Consider the following 27,404-nt stretch of genomic DNA (forward strand, 5'->3'; position numbering starts at 1 on the left):
CAGAGCAGCAGCACCGCTTATGAGGATGCGGTGACAGCAGCAGCGACGTTTCTACGCTTAAAAAAAAGGAGAGACCTGTGCGTCTGACCGTGCCGTTTGGATATCCGAGAGTCGATCTGAGCGCTCTACGCTTCCTTCCGTTTGATGAATGCACCCTCATTGTCAACCTGCTGGGGGCCTTAAAGTGAAGCAGCACCCGGCTTTATGAATGGGGATGCTCGGTAAGTGTATGAACGCTTCAGTGTGTGTACTCTCTCTTTAACTTCATCAAAACTGCAGCAATTGCATTTGATCATACAGCACAAATATGTATTTAATGACCAGAATGTCTTTATTCAGCGGATCAGCCAGGGCGCACCGTGCGCAAGGCAGGCAGCTGACTCTTTTGTGGTCAGGCTACTTATTGTTCTCCTGCCATTGACCCACCCAGAATCACAGCTTTATTGTAGTGTGATCGAGTCAGCAGACAGTGATAAATGCTAAGGTGGATTAAGTGCTGTTAAATTGACCTTTAGAAAGCTGTATATTCACTCTTTGGGGCGTTTCTTTATGGAGTCGAGGTGTCGCGAGAATTGAGCTAATTTGTCTGCACATAAATCCTGCCCTCACATGAGCTAATATAAGCTTATTTGGGCATGCTTTAACCTGGAATGGGTGCAGTTTAAGAGAGCATTCACTTTTTTCTACTTTAAATTTCTATTGGCCTCATGAGAGCAAAAATAAAGTCGTCAGAATATTCCAGTAATGCTAAAAATTCTGAAAATGTTGACTTGCATGATGCATTTTTTCTATGCATTATTAAAATAACTCTAAATTAATGAAAGAAAGAGGAAAAAAATGTTATTTGAGCAGGAGAGAAACTTAAATTGCATATTTACTTGAAGCTAGACATGATCAGATGACTAAACAAAATCCTCTTTCTGCCCCAGCATGCACTGCACGCCTGCCCTGTTTGTCCACTTCATTACCCATTATTCCCAGGGTCTGTTGACTTGGCAGTCCTGCACAGTTTGCTTGGCATTGGTGTCACGCTGGCTTCAGATGAGCTCACTGAGCGGGATAATAATAAGGTGATGGACCCCAGGTCATCGCTCCATCATCCCCATGCTGATAAGAACTCTTCAGCAATTGTTTGAGGAGATAATGTTATCTGCAGTCTCTCCTCGGGAGGCAAATTGGGTGGTTTTTCTTTGTTTTGGCCTGTTTCAATGTGACATTTGACCTGCCTTATCCAGAAACACGCAGAAGGGCTTTGTGAGATGTCAGCTCACTCTGCCTGGCCGCGGTGATGGATTTATGTTGATGACACAGCAAACAAGCTAGCCTCATCGCCCAGATTTATGTCATATTAGCGTGTTGACTTTTTCAAGCAGAAGTGCCTCTCAAAGCAGGCGACATGTTTTCAAAGCAGCCTGCACAGGCTCTACTTTTCTTCTAATTCTTAAATTACAAAGCTTCTAATTGCCTACAGCAGACATGTGTTTAGTGCCTGAAGGTGAAAGTTATCCATCCTCAGTGTGGTGTTCAACACTGTGCCAAACACTCTGTTATTGGGCACAGCACTTCGAAGACAGACAGCAATTTCTGGCGCGTAGCCCAGGAAACGCTGCCTGCTTAGAACTGGGATTCCAAAAGTGAGAGGACAGTTTGTGCACCTTACTTTCAATTTGTAGACAATCAGCGTCTCATAAACCTCCTGTTATGCTGCACAGCTTTAATGTGTTATTTGTGGTCAGTAGCTCTGTGTTTGAACATGTCTGTGTGCTCACTTTAGGCGATGTGTGCGTCCTGTCCGGCCCCCTCACATTCCAGGAAATACCGATATAAACAGTCACTTTTTTCCTGGAATGCCTGTGAGAAGCAGGATAGTAAACTGTGGGATTATTATAGGGGACATGACAGCTCATTTTGAGGGATGTACAGCTTAAGTAGCATGTTGTTATTGCTCTTACCACAGGCCTGCAAATGCTAACCTTGGTAGTAAAGCTTTCTCTTATTTAAGGATACAGTGCTGTGAACAAGTATTTGGCCCTTCCTGGCTACTTATTTTTTGCATATTTGTGACACTTTAATGTGTTAGATCAGTGTTTCCCTAACTTTCTTTTCCTGGTAACTCTCATTTAAGAAGGTAAAATCCATTTTGACCCAACAATTTTGCTCCATCCTTGGCTGGTTGCTTGAGCTGATGGCCAGTGCTATCTTGGATAACATTAATTCCAGATTGAATCTGGTCTTGACCTGGCATTTTCCATTTTATAAACCTGGAAGGGACCACTTAACCTCTGTCTCATAGGCTTTCTTTCCATGGCTTTTCTCCCCTTGGGCTTTCAGTGGCTGTCTGGTCTGGAACAATACATTTCTTTATTATTGGCTAGGCATCCATGACTATGACTGTCACTCTACCCCCATCCAGTGAGCCTTGATATGTGTTTTTATTTTGGTGGAGCGAGGAGGTGTGTTAGGGTGGAGCTCCCTATTATGGCTATAATGTGTACCGCAGACATAAATGTCCCATCGAATACTGTACCAAGAAATTCTGAAAACTCATTCAGTGACCCAAAAAATTTCCCATGACCCAGACTTTGGAAATAAAGGTTTTGTGATGATCAAATATATTAAATAGTAGACAAAGATATCAATAAAAATGTAATTTTTTTGAATGATAATTTCATTTATCAAGGGAAAAAGCCATCCAAACCTGTGAAAAGGTAACTTGTTAAATCATGAATCAACTGTGATTAACCACATTTTTGTTAAGTTCAATTAATCCAAGCCTGTTTACCACCAGACCTTCTGAATCAAGAAATCCCTTAAATAAAACCTGACAAAGTGAAGTACGCTACATGATCTCAAAAAGCAACACATCATGCAATCTAAAAAAAAAAAATAATCAAGAACAGATGTGAAATAGTTTTTTTTTTATCAGCCTGAAAAGTGGTACCACACCATTGCATGGCTTTGGAACTCAAGCAAACCATGGTGAGCACCTTTATCCACAAATGGAGAAAATCTTGGAACAGAGGTGAACCTTCTCAGGAGTTGCCAGCCTACCAAAATTACTCAGATGAATCATCCAGAAAGTCACAAAATAACCCAGATCAACATCTGAAGAATTGCAGGCCTCACTTGACTCAGTTAAAGTCAGTGTTCATGTTTCAACAATAAGAAAGAGACTGGGAAAAAATGGATTCCATGGAGCAGTTCCAGGCCAAAACCACTGCTGACCAAAAAGAACACAAAGGCTCATCTCACAATTGCCAAAAAACATCTTGATGATCCCCTTTTAGGAAAGTATTCAGTGGACTGATGAGGCAGAAGTTGAACTTTTTAGAAAGCATTCTGTTACATGTGCCTTAAAACTAACACAGCAAAAAAAAAAAAAACATCATATCAACAGTCCAACATGGTGGTAGTAGGGTGATGGTCTGGGGCTGCTTTGCTACTTTGGAACCTGGATGACTTGTTCTAACTGATGGAATCATACATTCTGCTCTCTACCAGAAAATCCTTAAGGAGAATTACCGACCATCAGCTCATGACCTCAAGTTCAAGTGCACTTGGGTTATACAGCAGGACAATGATCTTAAATACACCAGCAAGTCAAACTCTGAGTGGCTTAACAAAAATAAATAGAAGGTTTTGGAGTGGCCTCATCAAAGTTCTTTCATCCATTTTCTTCTGCTTATCCGGGGCCTGGTCGTGGTGGCAGCAGGCCAGGCAAGTCCACTCAGACATCTCGCGCCCCAGCAACATTTTCCAGCTCTTCCTGGGGGATTTTGAGGCATTCCCAGGCCAGATGAGAAATATAATCCCTCAAGTCCTGGGACTACATCTAGTCAAAGTCTGGACTTGAATCTAGTTCAGATGCTTTGGCATGACCAAAGCATCTGAATTGAACAACTCTGCAAAAAAGAGTGGGCCAAAATTCCTCCACAGCGATGTGAAAGACTCACTGTCAGTTATCGCAAATGCTTGCTAGCATCAGTTGCAACCAAGGGTGGAACCAGCACATAATGTAACAAAGTCCGCAAGTTTGTTTAGGCGCCCTCTCAAGCTAATGATTCATACCTGACCTGACAGGCATCTTAATCAAATCTCATGACTCACATCCTCCTTATTCAGTTGTCTACTTAAGCTGCAAGATTTCCGGTCTCTTCCTCTGCTCTAGAATTCCCAGCCATCGATCAGCACTGAGCTCTCACTTTCAACCCACCTACACCGCAGCATCCACCCATGGGTGCCAACTGGGGGGTTAAGATGTTATCTTATCACTCCCCAGTTCTTTATATAAGATAAATGTGCAGGAGTGATAAAGTTGGAGCCTGACTATGCTAAGCTGCCATAACAAATGCTTGAACGAGTTACAAATGTGAGATGACTGAATTAGGTTTAGGGGGCAATTACTTTTTTACATAGGGCCAGGTGGGTTAGAATGTTTTTTTTTCCCCCTTAATGAATGAAATCATCATTTAAAAACTGCATTATGTATTTACTTGGCTTATCTAGGTCTAATATTAAAATTTGTTTGATGATCTGAAACATGCAAAAAACATAAGAAACGAGGAAGGGGCAAATACTTTTTCACAGCACGGTGTGATTTGTGAGTGTTTCTTAGGAGTTCAAGCATCAGTACATTTGTACGCTGAATTCCACCCTCCTTTTTTATGACCTTGTTGTCCTGACATCTCTTTCTAAGGGCGTCTCATGTGTCGTTTTGTGAATGCCGTGTTTGTTCCTGCATCTCTTGTTTGGTGGCATTGTTTTCCAGAGTGCTGCATTGTGACTCTGCAGGCCGGGGTTGGTGCTGTGAGCTGGAGGAAATGTTTATTCTTCTCAACCATCCTGTTTCCTTGTCAATGGATGTAAATATTAGATGGTGTTGACATCAGAGAGGAAGACAAGTTTAGAATTTTAAGTGCTCAAATGCTGTCTAGTGCAGTGGCACTCAACAGGTTGAGATACAGGACTCACAGCTACCTTTTTGATGAGAATTGTGACCCATATTTTTTGATCATCTTTCAAGCATTTAAATTCAGTCAATACAAAGTTTGCAGTTTACACCTGGGATAAAAAAACATCACTGAGCAAAGGGAAAGGACAAATTACTCCAGTTTCCCATGAAGTTGCACAATTTAGGAAGAACCTCTTTATATTGACTGCCTCACCATCCTAGAAAAGCAGATCAAAAAGTTGAAATCTTGGAGTAAAAACTACATTCACTTGACTTTACTTTTTGCCACATTTTTTGCACATACACGACCCACTGAAAACAACCCACTTTTGGGTCCCGAGTCCTGATCCACAAGCTGAGATCCACTGATCTGGAAGACTCATAAAAGTCGTATGTTCTCTTTATTTGTTTTAATTATTTTCTAATGCAAAGTGCACTTAATATCCACTTAAGAACCAGACTCTTGCCAAACACAAGTTAAGTGGTTTGTTTTATTTTGAAAGGAATAAAAACCTCTGACGTTAAGAGCCCTCGTCTGTTTGATAGCTGCTGCTTTGGCTTCCCTCCAGCCTGTGAAATTTTGTTGCTTTTCTGCTCTTCTGACCCTATAATTATAGCACTCTCGCACTTTAAAGCAAGATTCTTTGCATCCCATAATTTTCCTTGCATTCTTTCCATTGAAGAGCGCAGGATTCCACTCGAGGGTTTTTAAAAATGTACCCTTGCTCCTCTTCTTCTGTAGTTTAAAGACTGACCCCACCAATCTGCTCCAGTCTGCCAGCTGCAGCTCTCTGCAGGATCAGGTTTGAAAATAACGAATGTCACCGAACCTGAGGCCCTCTGTGTCCTGATACATGTTCTGTTCAGGGCTGTTGTTGAGCGCACAGTCCCAGCTCTGGCCCCGCAGCCCCTGAAGGTTATTAAAGCTGTGTGTTGATGGAGATATGAGCTGTGTTTGTTTGCCGAGCCCACCAGTAATACAGTATGATGGAGGACAGCCTTGTTTACATTACGAGCGGCCAGGAAGGGCAGGCTGAGTAGATTTCCGGAGAGATGGGAGGGTTTGCTGCATTATTTTCTCCTGGCCCTTCCTGTGGACGTACCCCCGGACACGATAAAGTGTTTCTCTATGTGCATCATGTGTGGCCATGCTTGTGTTACTTTTGAGGAGCAGTAATTGCTTACTGGTGTGCCACTTATCCCACTTCTGCTAATTAGTCACATTCTTGTGATTCTGTGGGTTCGTAGTTTACTCAAACATCTTAGGGAGTCAATAATGACCCTGAGTTGGTCATTGACCTCGCATGTCCAGCTAAATGAGAATGAAAAAATGGCTGGGAAAAGGTTCCTGCCATGTCTCATTACCACAAAAAACATTGAAAAATAATGCTAAGTGGTTATTTCTGGCACACTCTCATGTTGATATTGCCAGTGTCAACTCACTTTCTGCTCATTCTCTGTGATTATAAGACACTCTAAATGCTGGCACTGTGCCATTTTCTCCCATCATGCATTTGTATTTAGATGCCAGGCCCAGCACAGTGCTGACGTTGATGCAGAGCCATGCTGGCTGTGAATTTCTGTTGCATGTTTGTAGCTTTTCTTCAGATCAGAGGCGATAGCAAAAAGCAGGAATGTTTGTAGTGTTTATGTGTGGAGGTATTTGTAGATCTCCTAGAAATAATATCAGTCAGTCTTATTTGTAGCCATCAGCAGCTTGCTGCAATATTGGATTTTAATCTTTGATACCATTCTAGCATAATTCAAGCAATATTAATACCTTTGAGTAACAGGGCAACAATAACAGAAGCACTAGGCACACCTTCTGGGGTCATTTTTTTTTAATTGCCAAAGATTGCAAGCAAATTCCTGTGCACAGTCTAAAGAGAGAGCAAGTTGCCTAATTTGCACAAATTTGTCGACCACATTTCATAACACAGCTAATGTATCCCTGCAGTTACAGCAGTGGTCTCTAGGGCTGGGTGTTTCCCGCAACCTCATGAAGCAATGTGTATTATGATAGAGGTCATGATACAATAGATGTCAAAATCTAGAGGCCATGATACTATTTATAGCACAATACTGAGCTCCTTAAAAGAGGCCTACCATGATACAGTATGTAATGTGAGAGAGAGACTATGATATGATGTTTATCATGATACAAAGACCATTATACCATATATAGTGATACAGATATCATGATATGATACATTTTGTGATAAAGAGATCATGATACATTGAATATATTGTGATACAGAGGCTATGATAAGGCACATATTGTCCTAAAGTAATCATCATACGGCACATATTGTGATACTGAGACCATTATACAGCACATATTGTGAAATAGAGGCTATGAAAATAGTATGCAGAGATGAGGATATAGCACAGATTGTTATATAGGCTAGAGATAACGATATGGCACATAATGTGATACAGAGACCATGCTATAATGCTAGTCATAATAAAGAGATCATGATATGGTATGCATTGTGATACAGAGATAATAATAAGGCATCCTGATACAGAGTACACAATACAACATGTACTGTGACGCAGATACCATTTAATTTTAATTTTAATTTTTTTGATTCAAAGGCACATGCTGTGATGCACAGGTAATGAAAGGGCATGTATTGTCCCAGACCATGACTTGATACTTACCTCGATACAGAGACCATGGTAAGGTGTTTACTGGGGCGTGCACGTGGTAAAACAGTGAAATTCGCTTGTCAAATTAGCCGTCACAAGATTTATGATTTGGGTAGACTTATTAGCTATTACCTTTGATATACACAGGCTTTAAATTCCGGTCTATTATGCTCTTTCAAAGTGTGATGAACCTCCCACCACTAGAGGCCGCTGTAGCTTCGGTTAATACCCGCTGCTTTCCTGTCTGAGCTTTACCCCGGCACTTCACCTGACGTAAATATGAGAAGCTCAGCAGTTAGCGTGTAGCAGAAACAGCGCAATATGACAGTTTTTTAAGTAATAAATGGAAATAAAGTGGTATGTAGGCTGTCGAAGGTTGAGCGCATGTTTAACAACTCAACCAAAGTGAATAGAGGCCAAATATCAAATTAGTCTGTAAAGGGGAACAAAGGCTTGCAGAGCTAGCTGCTAATGTTAGCTACACTCTTCACAGTATATCAGGCACACATCACACCCACTTAAACACATTCTGACTTGATGTTTGGCCGAATGGGGAAATAGATGCATAAGAACATCCCTACAAAGGTCATGATATAATATGTATCATGATACACATACATTTTTGATAGTGTCCATGGACGCTAATTGCAATTGCTCTGTTTTTTTAACTTAAAATAGTCCTCTGTGCTGTCTGTCTTGTTCCTTTTTTTATATGATTTTATTTTTTCACTTAACCATACATCCCTTTCTATTACAAGGCTGTCTTTTTGCTTTACATCTACATAGAAACTTAGTTACCAGAGTTTCTGTTCTGAACCCATGAGTGAGGATTAAACGGCATGACTCACACTCATTAAGCAGCTGCCTGGAGCTTTCATTATCAAACAAGCTCTAAGGGTGCAAGACTTTACAAATAAAGCATAAAAGTGCTCTTGTGTTCTTTTTAGCCTGGTTAGATGTTGAGGGAAACTTTGACTTGAAAGCATCACTCATTGCAGGCTGGGACAAGCATGCAGTGGCCCTCTGCACAAATTTGTACAGAGCATGTGATGATTTTTTTATTTATTTATTTATTTTTTTTGTAGTAAAGCCATAGTGGTCTTTCTGTCTAGCAGCTTTTGTGAAAAATATGACAGAAAATATGAAATTCTTTTAAGTCTCAGTACTTTTGAATTACAGACAGAAATTTCAGTAATTTCAATATTTGAAGAAACACATTATTTTCATCGATCATTTATTTAAGATCCTCCTGGACTGATCCTACTAGTGGTGTAAAGATAAACCGATCTTGATGTCAGCGGTCTGAGTGCATCAGTCCGCGGAGCCCTGGACCGGCAAAAATGCGGCACGAACCGGTCTTTGGACTGGTTTTAACATTAGAGATCTGTTCATTGATTGCTGCTTGTTTTCATAGCCATTTCTGCCATGCTCTGGCTCAGCGACTGTAATCTCACACAAGCTGTGGTGACCTTTTACCTTTGAACAAGAGTTCCGTTCGCTGTAGGTGCTAGCAAGGTAGCTGGATTTGTTTCACCGGTCGTCGTCTCAGTTACAGTTCTGCACCTCAGGAAAAGAGTCCATTGTAATGTTAAGCTGTGATAACCATATTTATTTTTTCTCCTTAATAATAACCACCTTTTTTAAAGCAACATCTTTTGAAAATGTATTTTTGCCAAAGTATTTAGCATTTTTCAAAGTGTAAACTAATTTTCTTGGACCAGAATTACCTGTCTTAAACTAAAACATTTGGAAAGAATAACAGACTTCATAGCTAAGCCATGATGATCATCAGAATGCCAGAAAATAATGTGAAGCTGAGACAAGTTTTTGGGGAAAATATTGAATAGACATGAGACAAAAAGCAAAATTGGGCAAAAAATGCAAAACTTGGTTAATAGTGTGAACAAGAGTGGCAAAAATGGGCCCTAAAAAGTTGTGACAATGGATTAGAAATGGCAAAAATAGGCTTGAGATAGGAAAAATGGACATAACAAGTAGTGAAACACAATAAAAAGAAGTCTACGAATTGGCAAAAAATATGTTAACAATGTTGAAAATTGGTTTGAAGTGACAGAATGGGTTAAATGTGGCAAATTGGGTTGACAGAGGGAAAAAAACAGACATAAATTGGCAAAACAGGAAAGAAAAGTGTTAATAAGTTGTTAAAAAGTGGCAAATGTGGGTAAAAGTGGCAAAAACAGGCAGGAAATGGGCTCTAAAGGTGGTGAAAATGGGTAACAAGTGGCAAAAATAGGCTTTAATGGATAACAAATAGGGAAAGCAGTTAGAAGTAGCAAAAATGGGTAACCAGAGACAAAAATAGATGTAATGTGGCAAAAATCTGCCAAAAAAATAGTGCATGGAGGTTTAAAAGTGGCAAAAGAATAAGTTTAAAGTGTTAAAATGATTTCAAAGTAATAAAATTGGTTAAATGCGGCAAAATGGATTAATAGAGGAAAAAAAAGATGTAAAATGGCTTAATGGGTTAAATGTGGCAAGAACAGGCAGAAAAGGTGGTGAAAAGTTGTTAAATAGTGTCAAATATGGGGAAAAGTGGCAGAAATGGGCAGTAAAGATGATGAAATGAGATTTTTAAATTTGCAAAAAATTGGTTGAAATTGTAATTAAAAGGCAGAAAAATCATGCAAAGAGTTTAAAAAGTGGACAAAAAAAGGCCGAAAGTGGTTAGAGAATAGCAGAAAAAAATATTCAAACATCAGAACCCAATAATAGCTTGATACTCTCCAAAACGAGGTCGCTGTTGGCCAGGACGCTAGCACCAGTGCTACTGATCCAGCTCACACTGATATCGTCAATAAATCACCACTGTAGACAGCCCATGTTCTGGCTTTAGGGACCCAGCCAATTTTGCAGACAGGGCTGCTTCCTCTAGCCTAAACAAACACCTGTGCTGGAGTAATTCTTATTTCTCAATGAGCTCTCTAATGTATTGTTGCCATCCCTGTTTTCAGTACTATCACTCATTAAAGTCATGGAGATTATATTGATATAAAACTTGTGGTATCAGATAGTATTCAAGCCCACTGAATACTTTCCATTCTTCAATGTGTCCAATTGGTGGACATTATTTTCCTCTGCCACAGGCTCCCTCCACCACTCAAGTCTGCAACAATAAAAGCTGCCGGATCCATCAAAGTGGACGACAGTGAGGGAAAGAGATGGAGTGTCGTGTCTGGAGGCTGTGTTGGCAGTAAATGTGAAAGAGACAAGTCATCTCCTCTCGGGTAGCAGAGGTCAGCTGGTACACGTCGAGCTGACTGCTGGCTGCGGGCCTTTTCTCTGCCGGGAAGCTTTTCATTGGCTGTCGGAGCTCATTTTAAAGCCACAGTGTCTGCTGCCCCTTGCTGACCTGGTCATCGTCCGTCTATCGCTTCTACTCCTCCCCTCGAGCTTGTCTCGTCTGCTCGTGTAGCTCATTTCATGGCCGGCATGTCGATAATTATGATGCTGCTTTCAATTTTTTAGATGTTGCCTCATTTATCTAGCCACAGTGCCATTCTGATTATACAGCAACCACAGTCTTTCACTCCATTTCCAAGTGTACTAAATGTTATTTTTAAACACTGCTGAGTTCTTGTAAGCTTGTTCCCCCAGCCCAAGCTGCTTACTGATCTAAGGATTGCCACAGGTTTAGTAGTTGGTTGATATGAATGCCAATTCAAAAGCCCACAGGCCCTTTTATTAGCAGGAAAGCTTTAAAAGTCAGCCATGCTTTGATCCTTACCGAGCAAGACGCCCTGCTGGGGAGAGGTGTGATATTAGCATAACAGACTGCCTCACACCAACATGCCAGGTAGGAGTGGGGACTGCAAATAAAGCGACGTGTGAGGTGTTTTATTTCCCTCTGATTAGGGACAGCTCTCTGTTTTTGTTTTATTTTGGAAATACTTGTGTCTATGGGGGCCTAGTGTCCTTACAAGGGTGCGACAACACACTATTTGCCTTTATTTTGTTGATTAATTCAACATTTTTTGAGTCTTTGAGGGCAGGAAATCATGAAAAATGGCCATTATAGAATGTCTTAAGCCATGGTGCAGATTCAGCATTCTTGTTTTGTGTGCTTAACTGTAGAAAAACTAAAGTTATACCAGTGACAATGTTAAAATAAATCAGAGAAAAGCAGCAAATCTTTCAATTTGATGAACTGAATCCCCCGTATTTGACCTTTCTGAGCTTCCGTAATCAATAAACTACTGATTCAGCTCTAAGTCTATTAAAGTGTGGGTCACTAAAACTACTCAGACACTCACAAGTCAAAATTAATGGTGTCTCTGTTACCAAGCCCTGCATTTCTCAATCATTTCCAGCATTTCACTGTAACAGATTTGGGATTTGCCTGGCTCTTTAGACCACAGCGGATTTACACTTTGATCCGAAAGAGGCCCTCGGCCTTCTCTCCGTTCTCACCGTATCGGCGCGGAGTTGTGAAGAAAGGCGTGGGAAATGCGTGGCGGGGCAGGAGGTTCACCGGAGACACCCTGTGGGTCCAAAACAACTTGATCTGAATCCACAACACCACAAGCAAATGGCACGCTGCTCCCTGTGCCCTAAATGGGCCTTTTCAGGCAAACTGCTCAGCCCTCCTTTTTATGCGAGTAGGAGAGCTTTATGTGTAATTTTTTTATTGGAGCACTGTGTTTTCCCTTTGCTGTATTTATCTCAAAGGGCAGTGTCAGCTTGATGTCTGTTGCTCCCCGTCTGTGTGATTGAGAGATAATGTGATTTCCGCTGTTTGTCCTTGGGCTGCTCCTTCCTAAATGAGATATTAAGCTGAGCTAACTGAGTTGCATGGCAGATACCTATCTCGCAGAGGCCATTTGTCTTCTTAATTACTGCAACATGTGAGTGTGTGGGAGTGTGCTTGAACATAAAAGTGAATGCCTCTCCACTAACAAATGTCTGCAAATGGTAGGAATAGAGTTGTCACTATACCAGATGCTTTAAACTGCAGTATGATACTGTAGAAATAAAACAATCCTTAATACCTGTTTTGATACCACAGCAACAAAATAGAAGCCTTAGGCAACAATATTGAACTTCCTGTTTTAATTAATGACCAAAAACTGCAGGCAAACTTCTGCCACTGTATGAACTTCATATAAACACTGGCAGTGTTTCAGTGCCAAAATGTGACCCAGGGTTTAATTTCTTAAAGGTTTCAAATGTGATGATGCTGTCTAAACAGTGCTTTGGTACCAAATGTTGTAAAGGTACCGCACTTTGCAACTAAAGGCGGCCTTAAACCTAACGACTTTTCCTCTGATTTTAAAGTTGCAGACAAAATTCCAAAGTTGGAGTAAAATCATGGGAGTCTTGCTAAAGTCGCAGCTTGCTCTCATTGTCACTCGTTAGGTGTAAGGTGGTCATAAGACTCGATTTTAGCAGTTTTAAGGTGGTCTTTCTTCAGTCTTGGCATTGTGATGATATCAAACCTGTCTGATCTAGTTCTAGAGTTTCAGGACCAATCAGCTCACAGAACCTATTGTTTCATCCTGGCTAGCATGCCATAGTGCACAACAATGAAGACTACATCTGGGCTGCCTCACAAACTAGTTGGAAGAATGTCTAGCATGTTTGATTTTTCTTTCTGCTCCAGATTTGTTCAGTGAAGTCAGTGACAGTAACCAATGAGAGCACAGAGAACTCTTCATGTGCTGAAGACACAAATGTAAACGAACCAAATGGCAACAGCATCCCTGCCTTTATGATGTGATGCACATGCCCAACCATGACAAGATGTAATCAAGCCACATAGATAAAAATTCAATACTGACTGTCCTGACTTGATGTGTCAATTAAAGAAAAGACAGAGACAGTTTAAAGAAGGGACTGGGTTTTATGGCAGGAAACACAAGCTGGGTGAGCTCACCTGCATGGAGGTGAGCTGGACTCTGGATGATGTTGAAGTGAGCAGTGAGCCCAGGCTGTGTCTGAGTTCAGTCTAAGTTTCAACAAAAAAAAAGAGAATAATTTTATTTAAGTTCATGGGTGTGGGTCAGCTTTGAGCATGGCAACTCCTTTAAAAAATATTGTGTCAATATTTTGCAAAAATAAAATGTGAGCTAAGCACCGACAAAACAAAATACAGAACACACAGAGACAGAAAACAAGATGAAGGACAAAATAGCAACAATTATACAACACCAACAAAAACATAGTCAAGCCAATAGAACAACATGATGAATGCATTTAGATCCCACTGTTGTTGTAATCCCTAACATTGACGTAAGATTTTTTTTTAAAGTCATAGTCCATATGAGGTTGCCATATATTCTAAAAGTCTGAGGTTCTGCCTTTATTCTGCCTTTATAATACATTTTGTCTAAGACAAGGCAGCTTGAAAGTTCATTCCACCAGTGGGCTATTGCTAGAGGTTTGGATTCCTTCCACTTTAAAGCTATGCACTTCACTGCTGCTATAAGGCAAGATCCAAGTACCTACATTCATGCTTATAACACTTGTCTGACATATTTGTTCCCAGGAGACATAAACAGGGTAAAAGGGGAATGGAGACATATAAACACTGAGATGTCGACTTGATAACAGAGATCCAAAATGACAGGAGTAAGTCACATATCCAAAAAAATAAATGAATAAAAAAATAAACTTCCTTTATGTTTCTTACAATGCCAACAGAGTTTCTCTGGAGTATAATAAACCGTTTGTATCACTTTGAACAACGCTAGTTTGGGCCTTAAATTATAAGAGCAATTATGACTTTTCCTACAAGAATGGTCAATTCTGCAAGCTCGCGTCCTCTCAGCAGAGCCATTCACCTTGGTCTGGTGTTGTCACCTACTTTGCATGTACCTCAGGAATGGTGCATTTAAGACTTTTTAACAACCCAATGCCATTTCAACACAGATCAAGCCCATTCTTTATGTTCCATATGAAAATATAAGGAACTTATGCTGCTGATCACTCCTAACACAGATGCACCTCAGCATCCTAGAGTAATGGCAAGTGCCATTAGCATTAGCATGGAGCTAGCAATAGGGATTCACACTAGTGCACCATTTCTAACAAACTTGATGTTTCACTTAATAACTTTTTGCTGATGTAGTATCCCTCAGTCATTGTGTAATACTGATTTGACACTTTAGTTGCAATTTTCTGTCCAGTTTTGCATGTGTCATCTTGAATGACTCTGTGGTCATTGATACAAAGTGACTGTGATGGTTTCATGCAAGCATTTTCTTACTGGTTCACCTGTCAAATCAAGCTAATGTTTCTGTGCAGCTTGCGCCAAAAATAATGATCGGCACTGGGTGACTTTTTAAAACCATGGTTAACAGTGACATATGGGATGTTTGCTTACAGTCTTATTTGGGTGTCATCTAGCCCATGCCCTCTTCCTTCAATGTCATAACGCTGCTGTGAATTTTAGTTTGGTTTCACTGTGTTATCTGTTATGTCTGTTGGTCAAGTCATAGCATAAATTCAAGGCTCAGTGATTGTCTAATCTGACTCAGTCAGCATCATAATAGACAACAAGGCTGTGTAGTCTGACCTGGGCATTTATGGTAGAAAGGAAACCAGCAATTTGCAGTCACAGTTTTTGGGTTGCATGTGACCTCACTCCCCCTAAATGTCATTTCACCCTCGGGTCATTCAGCTGTCCATCCAGGTCAGTGACTTCAAATGAAGCAGACAGACCCCCCCCCCCCCCGACATGGCAGCAGTAGCCCTCTCCCAGACACGAGAATACACACAGGACGAATTAAGCACAAAGACGCTGCATCAATACTCAATTAGGGAAATGGACCATTAGTCCTATGTGAGTGTGTTTAGTGTTGACTGGGTGAGTGCAAGAGAGGTGAAAAGTTATGCTCCTCCCAGCACTAATTATCAAAGAGGTCAATATTTTTATAAATGTTTACCAACCATTTTGTTAAGCACATAAATTCAGTTTTGTAGCACTGAGGGTTTTTTGAATTGCAGCTTCAGCTAACTTCATTTCCTCTTATGTTGTTAAAGAATGACTGTAGCAATACAAAATTCTCCCAGGTGAATTCTCCCAGGTTACCGTCTGATTTAGCGCTCCCTTTCTCACCCTTTCCTGTAAAAGAACTCATTTCTATTTATCTTCCTCCTACGTTATTTCTGTGCTTCTCCCTCTGAGGGATTGGGTGTGTATTTTCTTCCCACAAAGTGGTGGCTACAACCATAAGATATTTTAGCAGACTTAGAATCCTCCCTAGCCCCGGCAGGCTAGGTATTTACACTGATAATTGGGTTATGTGATCTATAAACAGAGCTCACTTTACATTCCCATGACATAAATACATGTGGGAGAAATGGGTTGGAATATCATTTACCCAAACAGATGTAAAAAAGATTAGAGTAGTAAGAGCATTCGGTTTGGGAATGTTCCCACTGTGCTCAAGTTTATCACTGTGTGCAAACATCCATGCATGCACTGCATGACTTGAGAAATACCGCATCAGGACCGGTCAGTCCCCTTAAAAATCACATATCCCTGCGAGAGCTTGGAGGTCTGTAGGTCAGACAGAAGTGTGCAGTGTTTTGAAAAGCTTGTAAATGGTTTCAGACGCCGCTGTCGAAATGAAATGACACAGATGCGCTTCCCTTTCTCTTCCTGTCTGTTTCTGTCCCACATTCTGCATCTCTCTTGCAGCCAGACCTCGAGTGTTGTGAAAGTCTGTTTATAAAGTCAATCCCCCCTCCTGCTGGGACCCCGTAGTTCCCACGCTAACGGCTGCTTCTCAGGCCCTTTTCCACTTTGTCATTTCACGTGTACACCCACACGTGCATGCACACACACTTGTGCAGAGCCGCACAAAGCTATAAATACAGCGATCCGGTTTGATGTAGTTGCTAAAGGCCTGTGTTTGTGCTTAGCTTTTTGGATCTGATTTAGATTCGGCAGATGAAGAGCCCGTATCCCTGCAATGGGGCACTATTGAGCTTTTCAGCTTGATCTTGGCCTGGGGGGTGAGATGGAGGAGTGGGAGGCGGGCTTTCACCATCTCCCCTTGTTCCATCTGCTGGTTGTTTTTCTTTATCTGTTTATGCCACCCAGAAGCAACAAGGCAGAAACAACAAGCTGGGTGTGAATTGTGTCCCCCTCATTATATCCTCAGAAAACAGATTAGAGCATGCGGCTTCAATAATAAGCATGTTGTGCAAAAAAAATTGACTGTTTGTGTGTTTTGGCAGAAAAGTGCTGAGAGTTCATGGAAAGTTTTCACACCGTGTCTCTGCCTCATACAAATATTCCTAATCTGGTTCCCCTCCATATAGATTCTCCACCAGCGGCGTAACGTGTGTATTTTAATGTATGCCCATTTTCTCCGCAAAAATACACACAACATGGATGGAGTGACTGAGAGAAAACAGCAGACATAAAAGGCCGTATTGTGTGGACACAGAAGGAGGCCATGTGTTACACGCTAGTATGAAGCCTGAAGCGCTCAGACAGGAAATGCTGCTGCTTTGCTTGCAGGAGGGTGTTTCCATAGAAACCAAAGCAGGTGAGGGCATTAACAGGAAGAGGAGTAGAAGCTCAGCTGGCGAAGATGAGGTGGGGGTGGAGACAGAAGAACGAGGTCAATGCACTAAAAAGACTGCCACATGAAACAGCCAAATTCTCCCGCTGGCATTTCCACTGAAAACAACTCTGACTTAAACGTCTTTTGAAAGCTCGCCTGCAAGAAATCCAAAGTCAAGGTTAAGCTGCTGACTGTTTGGATGATACTCTTCATGTTAAGCGTGAGTAAACAAAGAAAGAGGCACTATGTGAGGTGAATGCTGGATACGGCAAGGTAAGCGTTTTCCTCACATGAAACCGTAGAGCTTTTCCACCCACGTCAGAGGTGTTCCTGTGTTTATGATGTCTGTCGGCTCTGAAAACGCTTGCACTTGACTCGCAGACCACCATGGCAGCACTCTTTTGATGTGCATTAAATGTGGGGGTGTATCGCTAATGAGACGTCCTGCTTCTTTACTTCGGTGTGGCACCTGAGGAAGAGGCATGGCGGCGTGTGGTGAAGTTTCCTGTCTGGGTTGTGTGTTTCAATAATGCAGAAGCACGTTTTCTATCACCTGTCAGTCAAAACAAAACCTCTAGGGGTTTTAAAACCCTGTGTCTGAGGAGAAGCTTGAGATATATAGCTTCCTTTTTCCCTGATCACAATGTCTTATACATTTGTCAAAACTCTGCTGAATAGCTTCCCCGCTTGATGGGGCAGTTTTTGTTCTCTGCAGTTTCTATAATTGAATTTCCCTGTGCCTTGTAGATTACTTTTTGGACATTTACTCTCTGCTGTGCTGTCAAAGTTGACTTTTGCACCAGAAAATCCCCAGCCAGGACTCAACTGTAACCGTCCATTCATGATGCTCTGTGGTTGGCTTTTTGCTTTCAATTAAAATTCAGTTTGAAAGCATGGTCCTGTGGTTCTCTCCATTTTTTGTTCCAACATTTCATAGGTCATCTCACAGAGATGTTAGTAGTGTGGAGCTTATCATTATTGGTATGCATAATTGATAGCCTCAGCTCTCATTAGTGGAACATTTTGAATTCCTGGAGATTTTCTTGTTTACATTATGAGATTAAACAGACAAAAACAAATATTACACAGTATGTAATGAGGAAGTTGTGCTCTTAAACAGTGTAAGATGTTGTTATCTTTAATTAATCTTCCTAAATATATATACAGTATTGTTTGTTTGTCATGCTTCCTGCAGGATTTGGCAATAAGATTGCAGCTGACTTGTTGGTGTAGAGGATTAAATAAAAGAAACACAATATGCATTCACAAAAATAACATCAAAGTGTGTACACATAGTGTATGCATTAATACAAGTAACATGCAGACAAAATAAATATATTTGTAGTTAACGTTTGTGTTTGTAGTTGCATTGCATTTCTTCTTTCACTTGCACAGGTGCATTGATGCAGCATCAGCTGTATTGCAGGCATGGTACTGGACCATCGTGTTTAAGAGGGGCTGAGTCAGAAGGCAAAGCTCTCTATTTGCAGATTGATCTTAGCTCCAGCCCTCACCTATGGCATTGAGCTTTGGGTAATGACCAAAACAATGAGATCACTCATAGCAGTCGAGATGAGCTGTCTAAGCAGGGTGGCAGGGTTCAGCCTTAGGGATGGGGTGGAGAGCTTAGACACCTGGTGAGGTTTTTAAGAGTAGAGCTGCACTCCGTTGCATCAAAAGGAGACAGCTGAGATGGTTAAGACATCTGATGAGGATGCCCCTTGGTCCTCTCTCTTTGGGGGGCTTTCGGGCACTGAGGAGACCCTGAGAAACCCAGAACTCACCAGAGGGATTATATATCCCATCTGGCCTGGGATTGACTGGGTATCCCTCAGGAGAAGCTGGAAAATAGGGCTATGTATTGGCAAGAATCTGCCTTTTTTTGTATTATTATTCATATTATTATTATTTTATATACATTAATTTATTATTATATTTCAGTATCATTGATATATATTGTTATAAACATTTTAAAATTTATTTTTCATTTCCTCTCCCTCTTCATCTCTCACTGTCCCACATGTACTACTTGAATACCATTTGTCTGTCTTGTAATTTCTCATCAATAAAAAATACATATATATATATAAGATCTGGAAAAAACTATATGTATTGCAATACAGGGGTGCCGATGTGATATATTGGGATATAATGCAATATTTTAGTCCTCTATCAACAAGCATTCTAACTATCTTTATGCGATATGAAGATGAGGATTTTTCTCATTTGCTGTGATAAATTCTTTGACAGGGAAGGGAAACAAAGAAATCAATAGAGACTGAATGTACTCCAGTCTTTTTTGTTGTATCAGTTTGTATGTAATGCCAAGGTTATTGGGGAGGGAGATTAGAGACAAGCTGGTCCTCATGTCCAGCTTTTATGGACTGTTGGACTGTGTTGTGGGGAAGACATAACCTTAAAGGCTACAGTGTTTCTATCATTTTACAGAAGCATCATTCTTCACAACACTAAAGGCCGGCTCAGACTACACGTTTTTTTTTGGTCGTTCATGACAGCACCATGTCAGACTATGCGACCAAAATCTTGTCCCATCTTGGCCGACAGCCTGGCCACACTACAAGAGTGATCCAGACCGATCCAGACAGCTCAGCGTATGCTGACGTTACCACTGTCTCCGCAACTGAGTGCGAGTTCACAGGTTGTCGGGGGGCGGGCCAAAGAGTGTCAGCCACTCTACAACAGGAGTGCTCCGTGTGATTGTAGCGGTTTTTTGCTCAAAAAATTAAAATAAGAAGCAATGATGGATTAGATTATGGATAATAAGTATGGATGTATCAAGAGGAGGACAATATGGCCTGGCTCTCCTTCAGATAGAACTTAAGGTAGCCTATGCATGTGATAGCGTGAAAAAAAACATAACTCACATAGTTTTAGGAAATAAAAGGGGACAAAAGTGGTAAATCTTGTAAATGATGATGCAAAGATGAAGAGCAAATGTAGACGTCAAGATTCACGTCATTGACATCAGGTCAGGGTGTCAAACTAGACGATGATGTACGAAAAATTCTGACATGCTAGGAAGGAAGGAGTCTTGAACGTGTCGTTAATAATGTCACACTACAAGACGGTTTGACGTTCCCGACTCTCAAAATCAGGCCTGAGTTTTGACGACACACTGCGACGTCACAGTCGGGATTAAATCTGGCTGAATTCATGTAGTCTGAGCCGGCCTTAAGACGGTTCAGGTCCTTAGAAATCAAAGAAGTATTGACAGCATGTAGAGCTCCAGCGGCACGGATCCGTGCCGGAGGCACACCCCGTTGTAAATTGCTTGGTACCTTTTGAACCGTAAGTCAGAGGCACTTACTTGTTTTTTCCTGTGAAAGCTGTGTTTTGTGCCTCTCTATATATGTTCTTCATGCATTCGTAGCTCCTACCGAACATTTTCTAGTGAGCTCAGAACTTGGCTGACTTCCTGGGTCTCTGAAGACAGGGTTGTCGTATACAACCAGAAGCGACACAGTTTAGAAAAACGTTAATAACTTTCGAACCATGCGTCATGGACACCTACTCTTTTTTTTCCTCTGAAAGCTGACCATTTTGCTGTTCATTTGCTACCCGATGTCTCCATAGCCCTTAGGGCAGCCGTTCTAGCGAGCCCAAAACTTCAGTGACTTTTCAGAGTCTTTAAATATTAAATCCACGGCGTTAGATCCAATAATAACGTCTTTTTGTCCATTTTTAATCCATTTTCGGTCAAGTACTTTGGCTTTCTTCGGTGGGCAGAGCCATATTTGTTGAGGGCACAATTTAGTTGCAAAGCATTGTGGGAGTTGTGGTCGACCAGTTTATTCTCTACTGCTTAAAGGAATGGCAAATGAATATAACTGCAAGAAAGCGCTTGGACTTTCTCTTGTATTTATTTAGATATTTTCAAAACCTTTAGCCACAGAATGTTTATTTTTTCACTGTTTTGTCCCCAAGAGATGGGAGAACAAATCTATGCAGAGAAAATGCTTTTTCACTATTGTTTAGTGACATTACTGTTGTAGATATATTCTTAAAGCCCAGGTTGTCCTGAAAAAAAGATGTGTAGAACTTGACTGTACACCACAGGGCTGATGTTTTACAAGCTTTTTAAGAAAAAAGTCCAGTCGAGACATGATGGTGAAAAAAATAACTGTGAGCTCTAAGGGTTAAAGTTGCACGAGTAGAGACTGGCAGTAGCTTCAACAGGCTCCTGTCTAAGTCTGCATTAGTAAGTCTACTTTAATATTTTGGAAGCCGAAATAAGCCTGCTTTGAATGCAGCAGAAGCAGCTCTGCTGGATAAACACGAGTGACCAGCTTGCTCAGACCAGAAGGCTCGCGTGATCTGTCTAAACGGAGTACTACTAACCAGCAGTCTGAGGTGAAATTTACATCACAAAACTACCCACACAGCAAAGTAAATTATGAAGTAATGAAATATCAATACAGCATTTTGAAATGTTGATAGAGTATCACACCGGGAAATATATTAATATTTTAATGTATTGAGATTTTTTAACACCCCTACTGGATAATTGAATACCTGGAAAGGGATGCCTGGTTTGACTTGTTTGCCTGTAGCCACCACAGCCCGGCCCTAGATCAGGGAAAGTTAATGGCTGGAAGGCTGCATACGTGACAGGAAACGTCACCACATGTCATCTTGTGGCTGTGACAAGAGGCCCTATTTGAGTGCTGATATGTTAGGTGCTGCCAAGAATCAGGATAAATCACATTAAACTAGATTATTAAGATCCTTTTTTTAAATTGCAATTAATTTCTTACTTCTATTGTCCCTTTCAGCACACTTTGGCTAAGCCACTGTGTCTCTCTGCAGCCACACTGATGTAAAATAAGTCCACCATTGCTCTTTAATGTCTCATTTCACTTTAAATCCTTACAGACAGCTCAGTAGACAAGTCAGAAGTCATCTGCACCTTGTGTTATCAAACACTTCTTTTTCTGTTCACTTATTTCCTTTCCTGTGGTTAAGTTCATGTCTGAATCTCTGATCAACCTATAAAAGCAGATCTCTATTCAAACATTTTGACAGTACAGTAATCCAACATGACAAAAGCAGTGTCAAATGCAAACAGTGGAGTTTTAAAATGTGATACAAAGTATGCAAGTAACTAGAAAATACTGGATTAATGGCATCATTTCACAGCCCTGGTTTACATTTTACATAGAATGCATTAAACCATGACCAACAGTTTCACATTCTGTCTCTGTTTTACTCACAGTTGAAATTACTACAGTGGAAATAGATTACTCCACTCACACTGTGAAGCTGTCTGCTCATACTGTTTGCTCCTTTTGTGTCTCTCTTGTACATCTCTGAAGCAGCATGCTGTATTTAGGTCACCTCTGCTGGCTATTACTTCCTGACAGTATAAAGTGCAGGAGGCTTTCATTGAGCTGCTAACTGGCCTCCTATTGCTTTTTTGTAGTTGCAAAGCCTGTTCTTTATCGCTGCTGTAGAAGTACTTTTATTCACACTGCACAACTGAACAACACTATTGTAGAGAGTAACTTATTTCAATGGGATTTTTAAGCTGTAGATCTGATGCATATGAGGAGGGCTAGGATTAGATGATAGAATGATGTGTTCAAGGCACGAGGGGCTGTGATAGAAGGTCAGTAAAGCATCATCTGGCAAACAGAGAGTGATGTTGATATATACAGGACAAAGGGTGTTTCTTTAGCCAGGATGTTCCAGCTAAAACAGAATGGTTGGCAGCCCTAGACAGCACCCAACTTTTCATGCATTTTTTCTAAAAACACATCAGGAATCAAACAACCAATCATGGTTAGCTTGCACATTGACTAACCAATTGTAGTGGTTCAATGAGAATAGTAAGGCTTATTAGCACAGCTAAATTTCAAACTAGAACCAAGAGCTTCTAGGTTTTCCCCCTTTATAATGTTCATGCTGCTTATAGTTACTGTAATATTAAATGAATTTATAAGAAAACTACATCATTCAGTTTGGTCCCCTGACGTTTATAAAGCTGATTCACTGGTTAGTCAAAACATGTGTCAGCATGTTAATCCAGCTGAAATTGTCTTGCCTCTCAAAGTCTGACTAAAAACGAGGTCAGACCACATGACTTTTTTGTCTGATACAACTGTGTCACTGTGTGAAGGATGTGATCAATCATTGCAGCTGATGTAATGATGTTGGAAAGAAGCGGGGTTGGACTAGACTTTACACAAATGTACTGCATTCACTGTACTATACCGTATTTGTTTGTCTATCTATCCAAAAATTATGAATGCTTAGCTTGAAGCTAATGCTATGGCATTTTCTTACTGGGTTGCAGAAATGCATCTATTATTCCTCTCCAAAATTCCTCTTATTTCAGTCTGTCCTGGTTGTCTCTGAAACTAAAAGGCAGGGATGTCATTGTCAATTTCCCTCTGTCTCGGAGTTGCATCTCAGAACACCATTATCATTCTTCTTTTGCATTGTCATTTGCTTAGTTTACATCTGGGACTGCTGAGATTGCAGAGCACTTTGTTAGGAGTCGTCTCAGGCATTTTCTTGATTGTTCTTCACTATGACTCTACACAAGATGAAACAACGGGTCTCGACATCCTACGACTGTCAGATTCGGCTGTAACCATGCTAAAAGCATGTAGATTGACCATGGCTTAAAAAGCCTAGATAACCCTGTTAGAGGTCAACTTACTCTTGAATGCATTCATCTCACTCAGACCCAGATTGGACTAGGTCCTACACATGCTCCACAGTGTCCATGCTTGGCCTTGGCCAGCCATGTAAAGGAAATGATGGCATGCAGGGGACTTAGACCAAAAGATCCAATGAGGAAAACAATAATGTCAGAATGACAATTGGCAGCCCCAATTTTCACAGTTGTCATCCTGTGTCTCACCACATTTGCATTAAATAAGTAGGAGGTTGTTGTGTTACAAGAAAACAGACCCAAATTCTGAATGCTAATTTCATATTTAGGTTTTAAATTAATAAGAAGGCACTGTATTTATTTGAAAGAGTTCCATCGGCATACATTGTATTTGCAGTGTCAGTTTTTACTGAGATCTTGCTGCCCTAATTTAAAGTATTAAATATTTAACTCTGTTTTCTTATTCCAGGTTCCCAGGCTGACTGCAGTTAAAGAGGAACTGAGGTTTCAATCCAAAGCCACAAACAGAGATTGTACTTAAGACTTTGAATCCCCTTACACAGACCTCTTGCATCTTGGACTACCTTTTTTTTACAAGAAAGCAAGAAACATCAGCTGCCATGCCGATCCTGAAACAACTAGTGTCCGGCTCCTCCCAAACCAAGCGCCGCTCCCGCATGGACCTGACCAGGGAGATGATCAGCGCCCCTCTGGGCGACTTCCGCCACACTATGCATGTAGGCCGGAGTGGGGATGCATTCGGAGACACCTCCTTTCTCAGCAGCCGCTCAGGGGAACCTCCCCCAGAAACCACCTCCTACCCTAGCTCTCCCCGGCCCGGCTTGCTTTCTCGCACCTTCAGGAGCAGCAAGCGCTCCCAGTCGGTGACCAGAGTGGACCAGCAGAAAGAGAGCACCCTGGTGGTCCCTGGTGGGTCACCCACTTATGTGAAGAACGCCATGTCTTTGCCTTTTCTGTATGATGAAAGCAGGGGAGACAGCATGGTGGCTAAAAGTCTGTCTTCGAGTCCTTTAAAGCAGCCTGGTGAGGTGGATGGCAAAGGTGCAGCTGCAGCTACAGCTGCTCACTTCTTAGAACTGGAGGAGAGAAGCTTTGGCGAGCTGACTGAGCTACCGGAGACTTCCCATCACTATGGAGCCGGCATGAAGCGAGCAGACTCTGTCATGTCTTTCCATGTAGATCTCGGGCCCTCAATGCTGGGTGACATCCTCGGGGTGATGGAGAAAGAGGATGATGATCTCGGCTATGAGGAGGGCAAGAGCAGTGAGGGTCGGGCCTCTCCCCCTCTCAGTGCCCATGGTGAGGAGGAGGATGACAGCGTTGAGGGAGAGAAAGAAGAAGCTATAGAGGAGGCTACAGAGGAACAGATGGAGGAAGAGGTAGAGGAGACAGAGCTGCAGGATGCCTCTATGCATCCAGCTGAACTGGAACCTGAGATCGAGGGCCCTTACACGCCAGAGTATACACCAGAGACTCGGCCCAAACATTTGCAGCACCTAGACAGCTGTTCCATGTCCAGCTCTGGCTCCGCTGCCCTGGACGAGAAACCAAACAGTCAGACGTATGCAGGAGACACAGACAGCGCCACTTTCAGCGCCCCGCCAGAGGAGGAGAGCAACTTCTCATCTTTCCTTGAGGATGAAGATGATGAGATCCGTGTATGAGAATAGCGCCAAGATCTGGAAGGAGTTTATGCGAGACTAGCAAGTCCTTGACAGTGTGGATTTGCACTTGAACGGAAATAAGATGCTGCTGTCGAGTGCTGTGAGACTGGAGAAGTGAAGAAGACGGAGGACTCTCTGTGCGGAGAGAGTGACTGCTCCTTTAGGAAGAGCCCAAACTGTCTGTCAGGGAGACTCACCCTCCATTCTTTATGTTTGTCTGTCAATCTGACTTTCACTTTTTGAACACTGAGGGAACTGACGTGGAAGAACAGCCGCTTTTTGACTCTGGAACATTCCAAAAGTAAGCAAGGAGGATGGGTTAGAAAGAAACTTTTGTAGGAAAAAAACACTTTCCATAACTAAAGCTTGGTTCACACTTTCTCTCTCTCTCTCTCCTCTTATTTCATGTCACATGTGCTTTTTTCATTATGTTCCCCTCGCCACTTCTTCTTGTTTTCTCTCTCTCTCTTTCTCTCTTTGCCTCTGGGACATAAAGAGGCCTGAGCTGAGCTGAAGAGGCCTCTGTCACCGCACAATCACTAGTAGGTATCTTGTCACAACAAAAAGAGGGCTGTGTTTGACACTGGAGTTTGAAGCCTTGCCTTAAGCCTCTGTCATCTGAAAACATTACAGCAAAGTGCCATACATCTATCAGAGTTCTCTCCCTTATGTAACTCAGGATCCTTGTTGCGCTGCTCAAAGGCTGCCATTTCCTGCAGTAAAAGAGCCGGACCACAAAGCCCCAAACCAAAATTCTGTTCTGTTTTTGATTCCCCCTGAGCGCCACACAGGCTGAGCCTCAATGTAAATTTGAGAGAAGCAAGCGGAGACACATTAGCCTGCAGTTACTGCTATCTTGGGTGTTACTACAGGAAACCAGAGGGGTGGGAGTAGGTTGTGGCCCAGTTTTTGTCATCTTTTTTCTCCAAAAAAGCAGATCCAACTTGACTCCATAACGATGATTTTGCAGATTTCTTTGATTCTGACATAAATCATCCATCCTTCTCCTCTTAATCTGTCATTAGAGCTGAAACTGAAAACCGTTTGATAACCACTTCCTTCCTTGTTTTGCTACATCCGAGCAGCTGCAGCACTGCAAATTCACAAAAAAAAAGGATGTTCATCCTCATTAGTGTAGAGGCTGCCTTAATGCATCAAACAGATTCCACTACTGCTCATGAAGAGGGCTTCAGGGTGTGTGTTATTGAAATTTGAGTGCACCAGCAGGCACAATTAAACCAGACACTACTAGTATTTGGTGTTTAATACCTGTTGTTTTAATCTTTGAAAGAAAAAAAAGAAAAAATCTTTGCTATGTTTGTGTTGTATCTGTTTGAAAAGTGGATGAAAAGGAAAGACGCAGCCAGCAATAGATGCAAGAGCATTGGGATAATCTATTTTTATGCAAGTTGCATAGTCATTGCAGCTCCACTGTATCTCTTGCATCATTAAAAAACCATGGCCAGAAGTATGGAGGCTTAGTTGCTCTGATTGATTTCACTGCCTTAAATGACTCTGACAAGTTGTGCCAAATTGTAATTTTCTAGCCAAAAATAATTCTCATTTATGCGGCTGACTTTTGGGAGAGCCTGTCAAATCTGTCAGTCACGTCCTCCTGTGTATGGGTAATCACTGTTGAATATGAGCGTCTGCTTCTAAGTTAAAAAAAAAAAAATAAAAGCTGTTTTAAGATGTCATATCATGCAGGAATAAAGCAAAAAGAATAAAATTGCATAACTGGATATTTATATTCCCAGTCACTCAAACACTACATAATATATTCAGGTAATTTCTGGGTGAACTATTTTGTGCAAATGGGAATTGTCTACGTGTCGCCCTTTGTGTATAATGTCGAATATTACGCCTTACTTTTCTTTCTCTCTTTCTTATTTTCTGTATTATCCAAAATAACCTCTATTTTTCAATAAAAAGAAATCCTTAACGTC

General features: G+C 41.4%; 1 protein-coding gene across 1 annotated transcript; it reads left to right on the forward strand.

Moving 5' to 3' along the window:
• cdc42ep4a (CDC42 effector protein (Rho GTPase binding) 4a) lies at positions 1–27,404 on the forward strand. The gene is made up of 2 exons (XM_041778652.1): positions 1–221; positions 24,243–27,404. Exon 2 carries the CDS (start codon positions 24,394–24,396, stop codon positions 25,456–25,458), a length of 1,065 nt encoding a protein of 354 aa, XP_041634586.1. The 5' UTR covers positions 1–221; positions 24,243–24,393; the 3' UTR covers positions 25,459–27,404.

This window comes from Cheilinus undulatus, linkage group 21 (genome assembly GCF_018320785.1).
Source record: "Cheilinus undulatus linkage group 21, ASM1832078v1, whole genome shotgun sequence".
Lineage (NCBI taxonomy): Eukaryota > Metazoa > Chordata > Actinopteri > Labriformes > Labridae > Cheilinus > Cheilinus undulatus.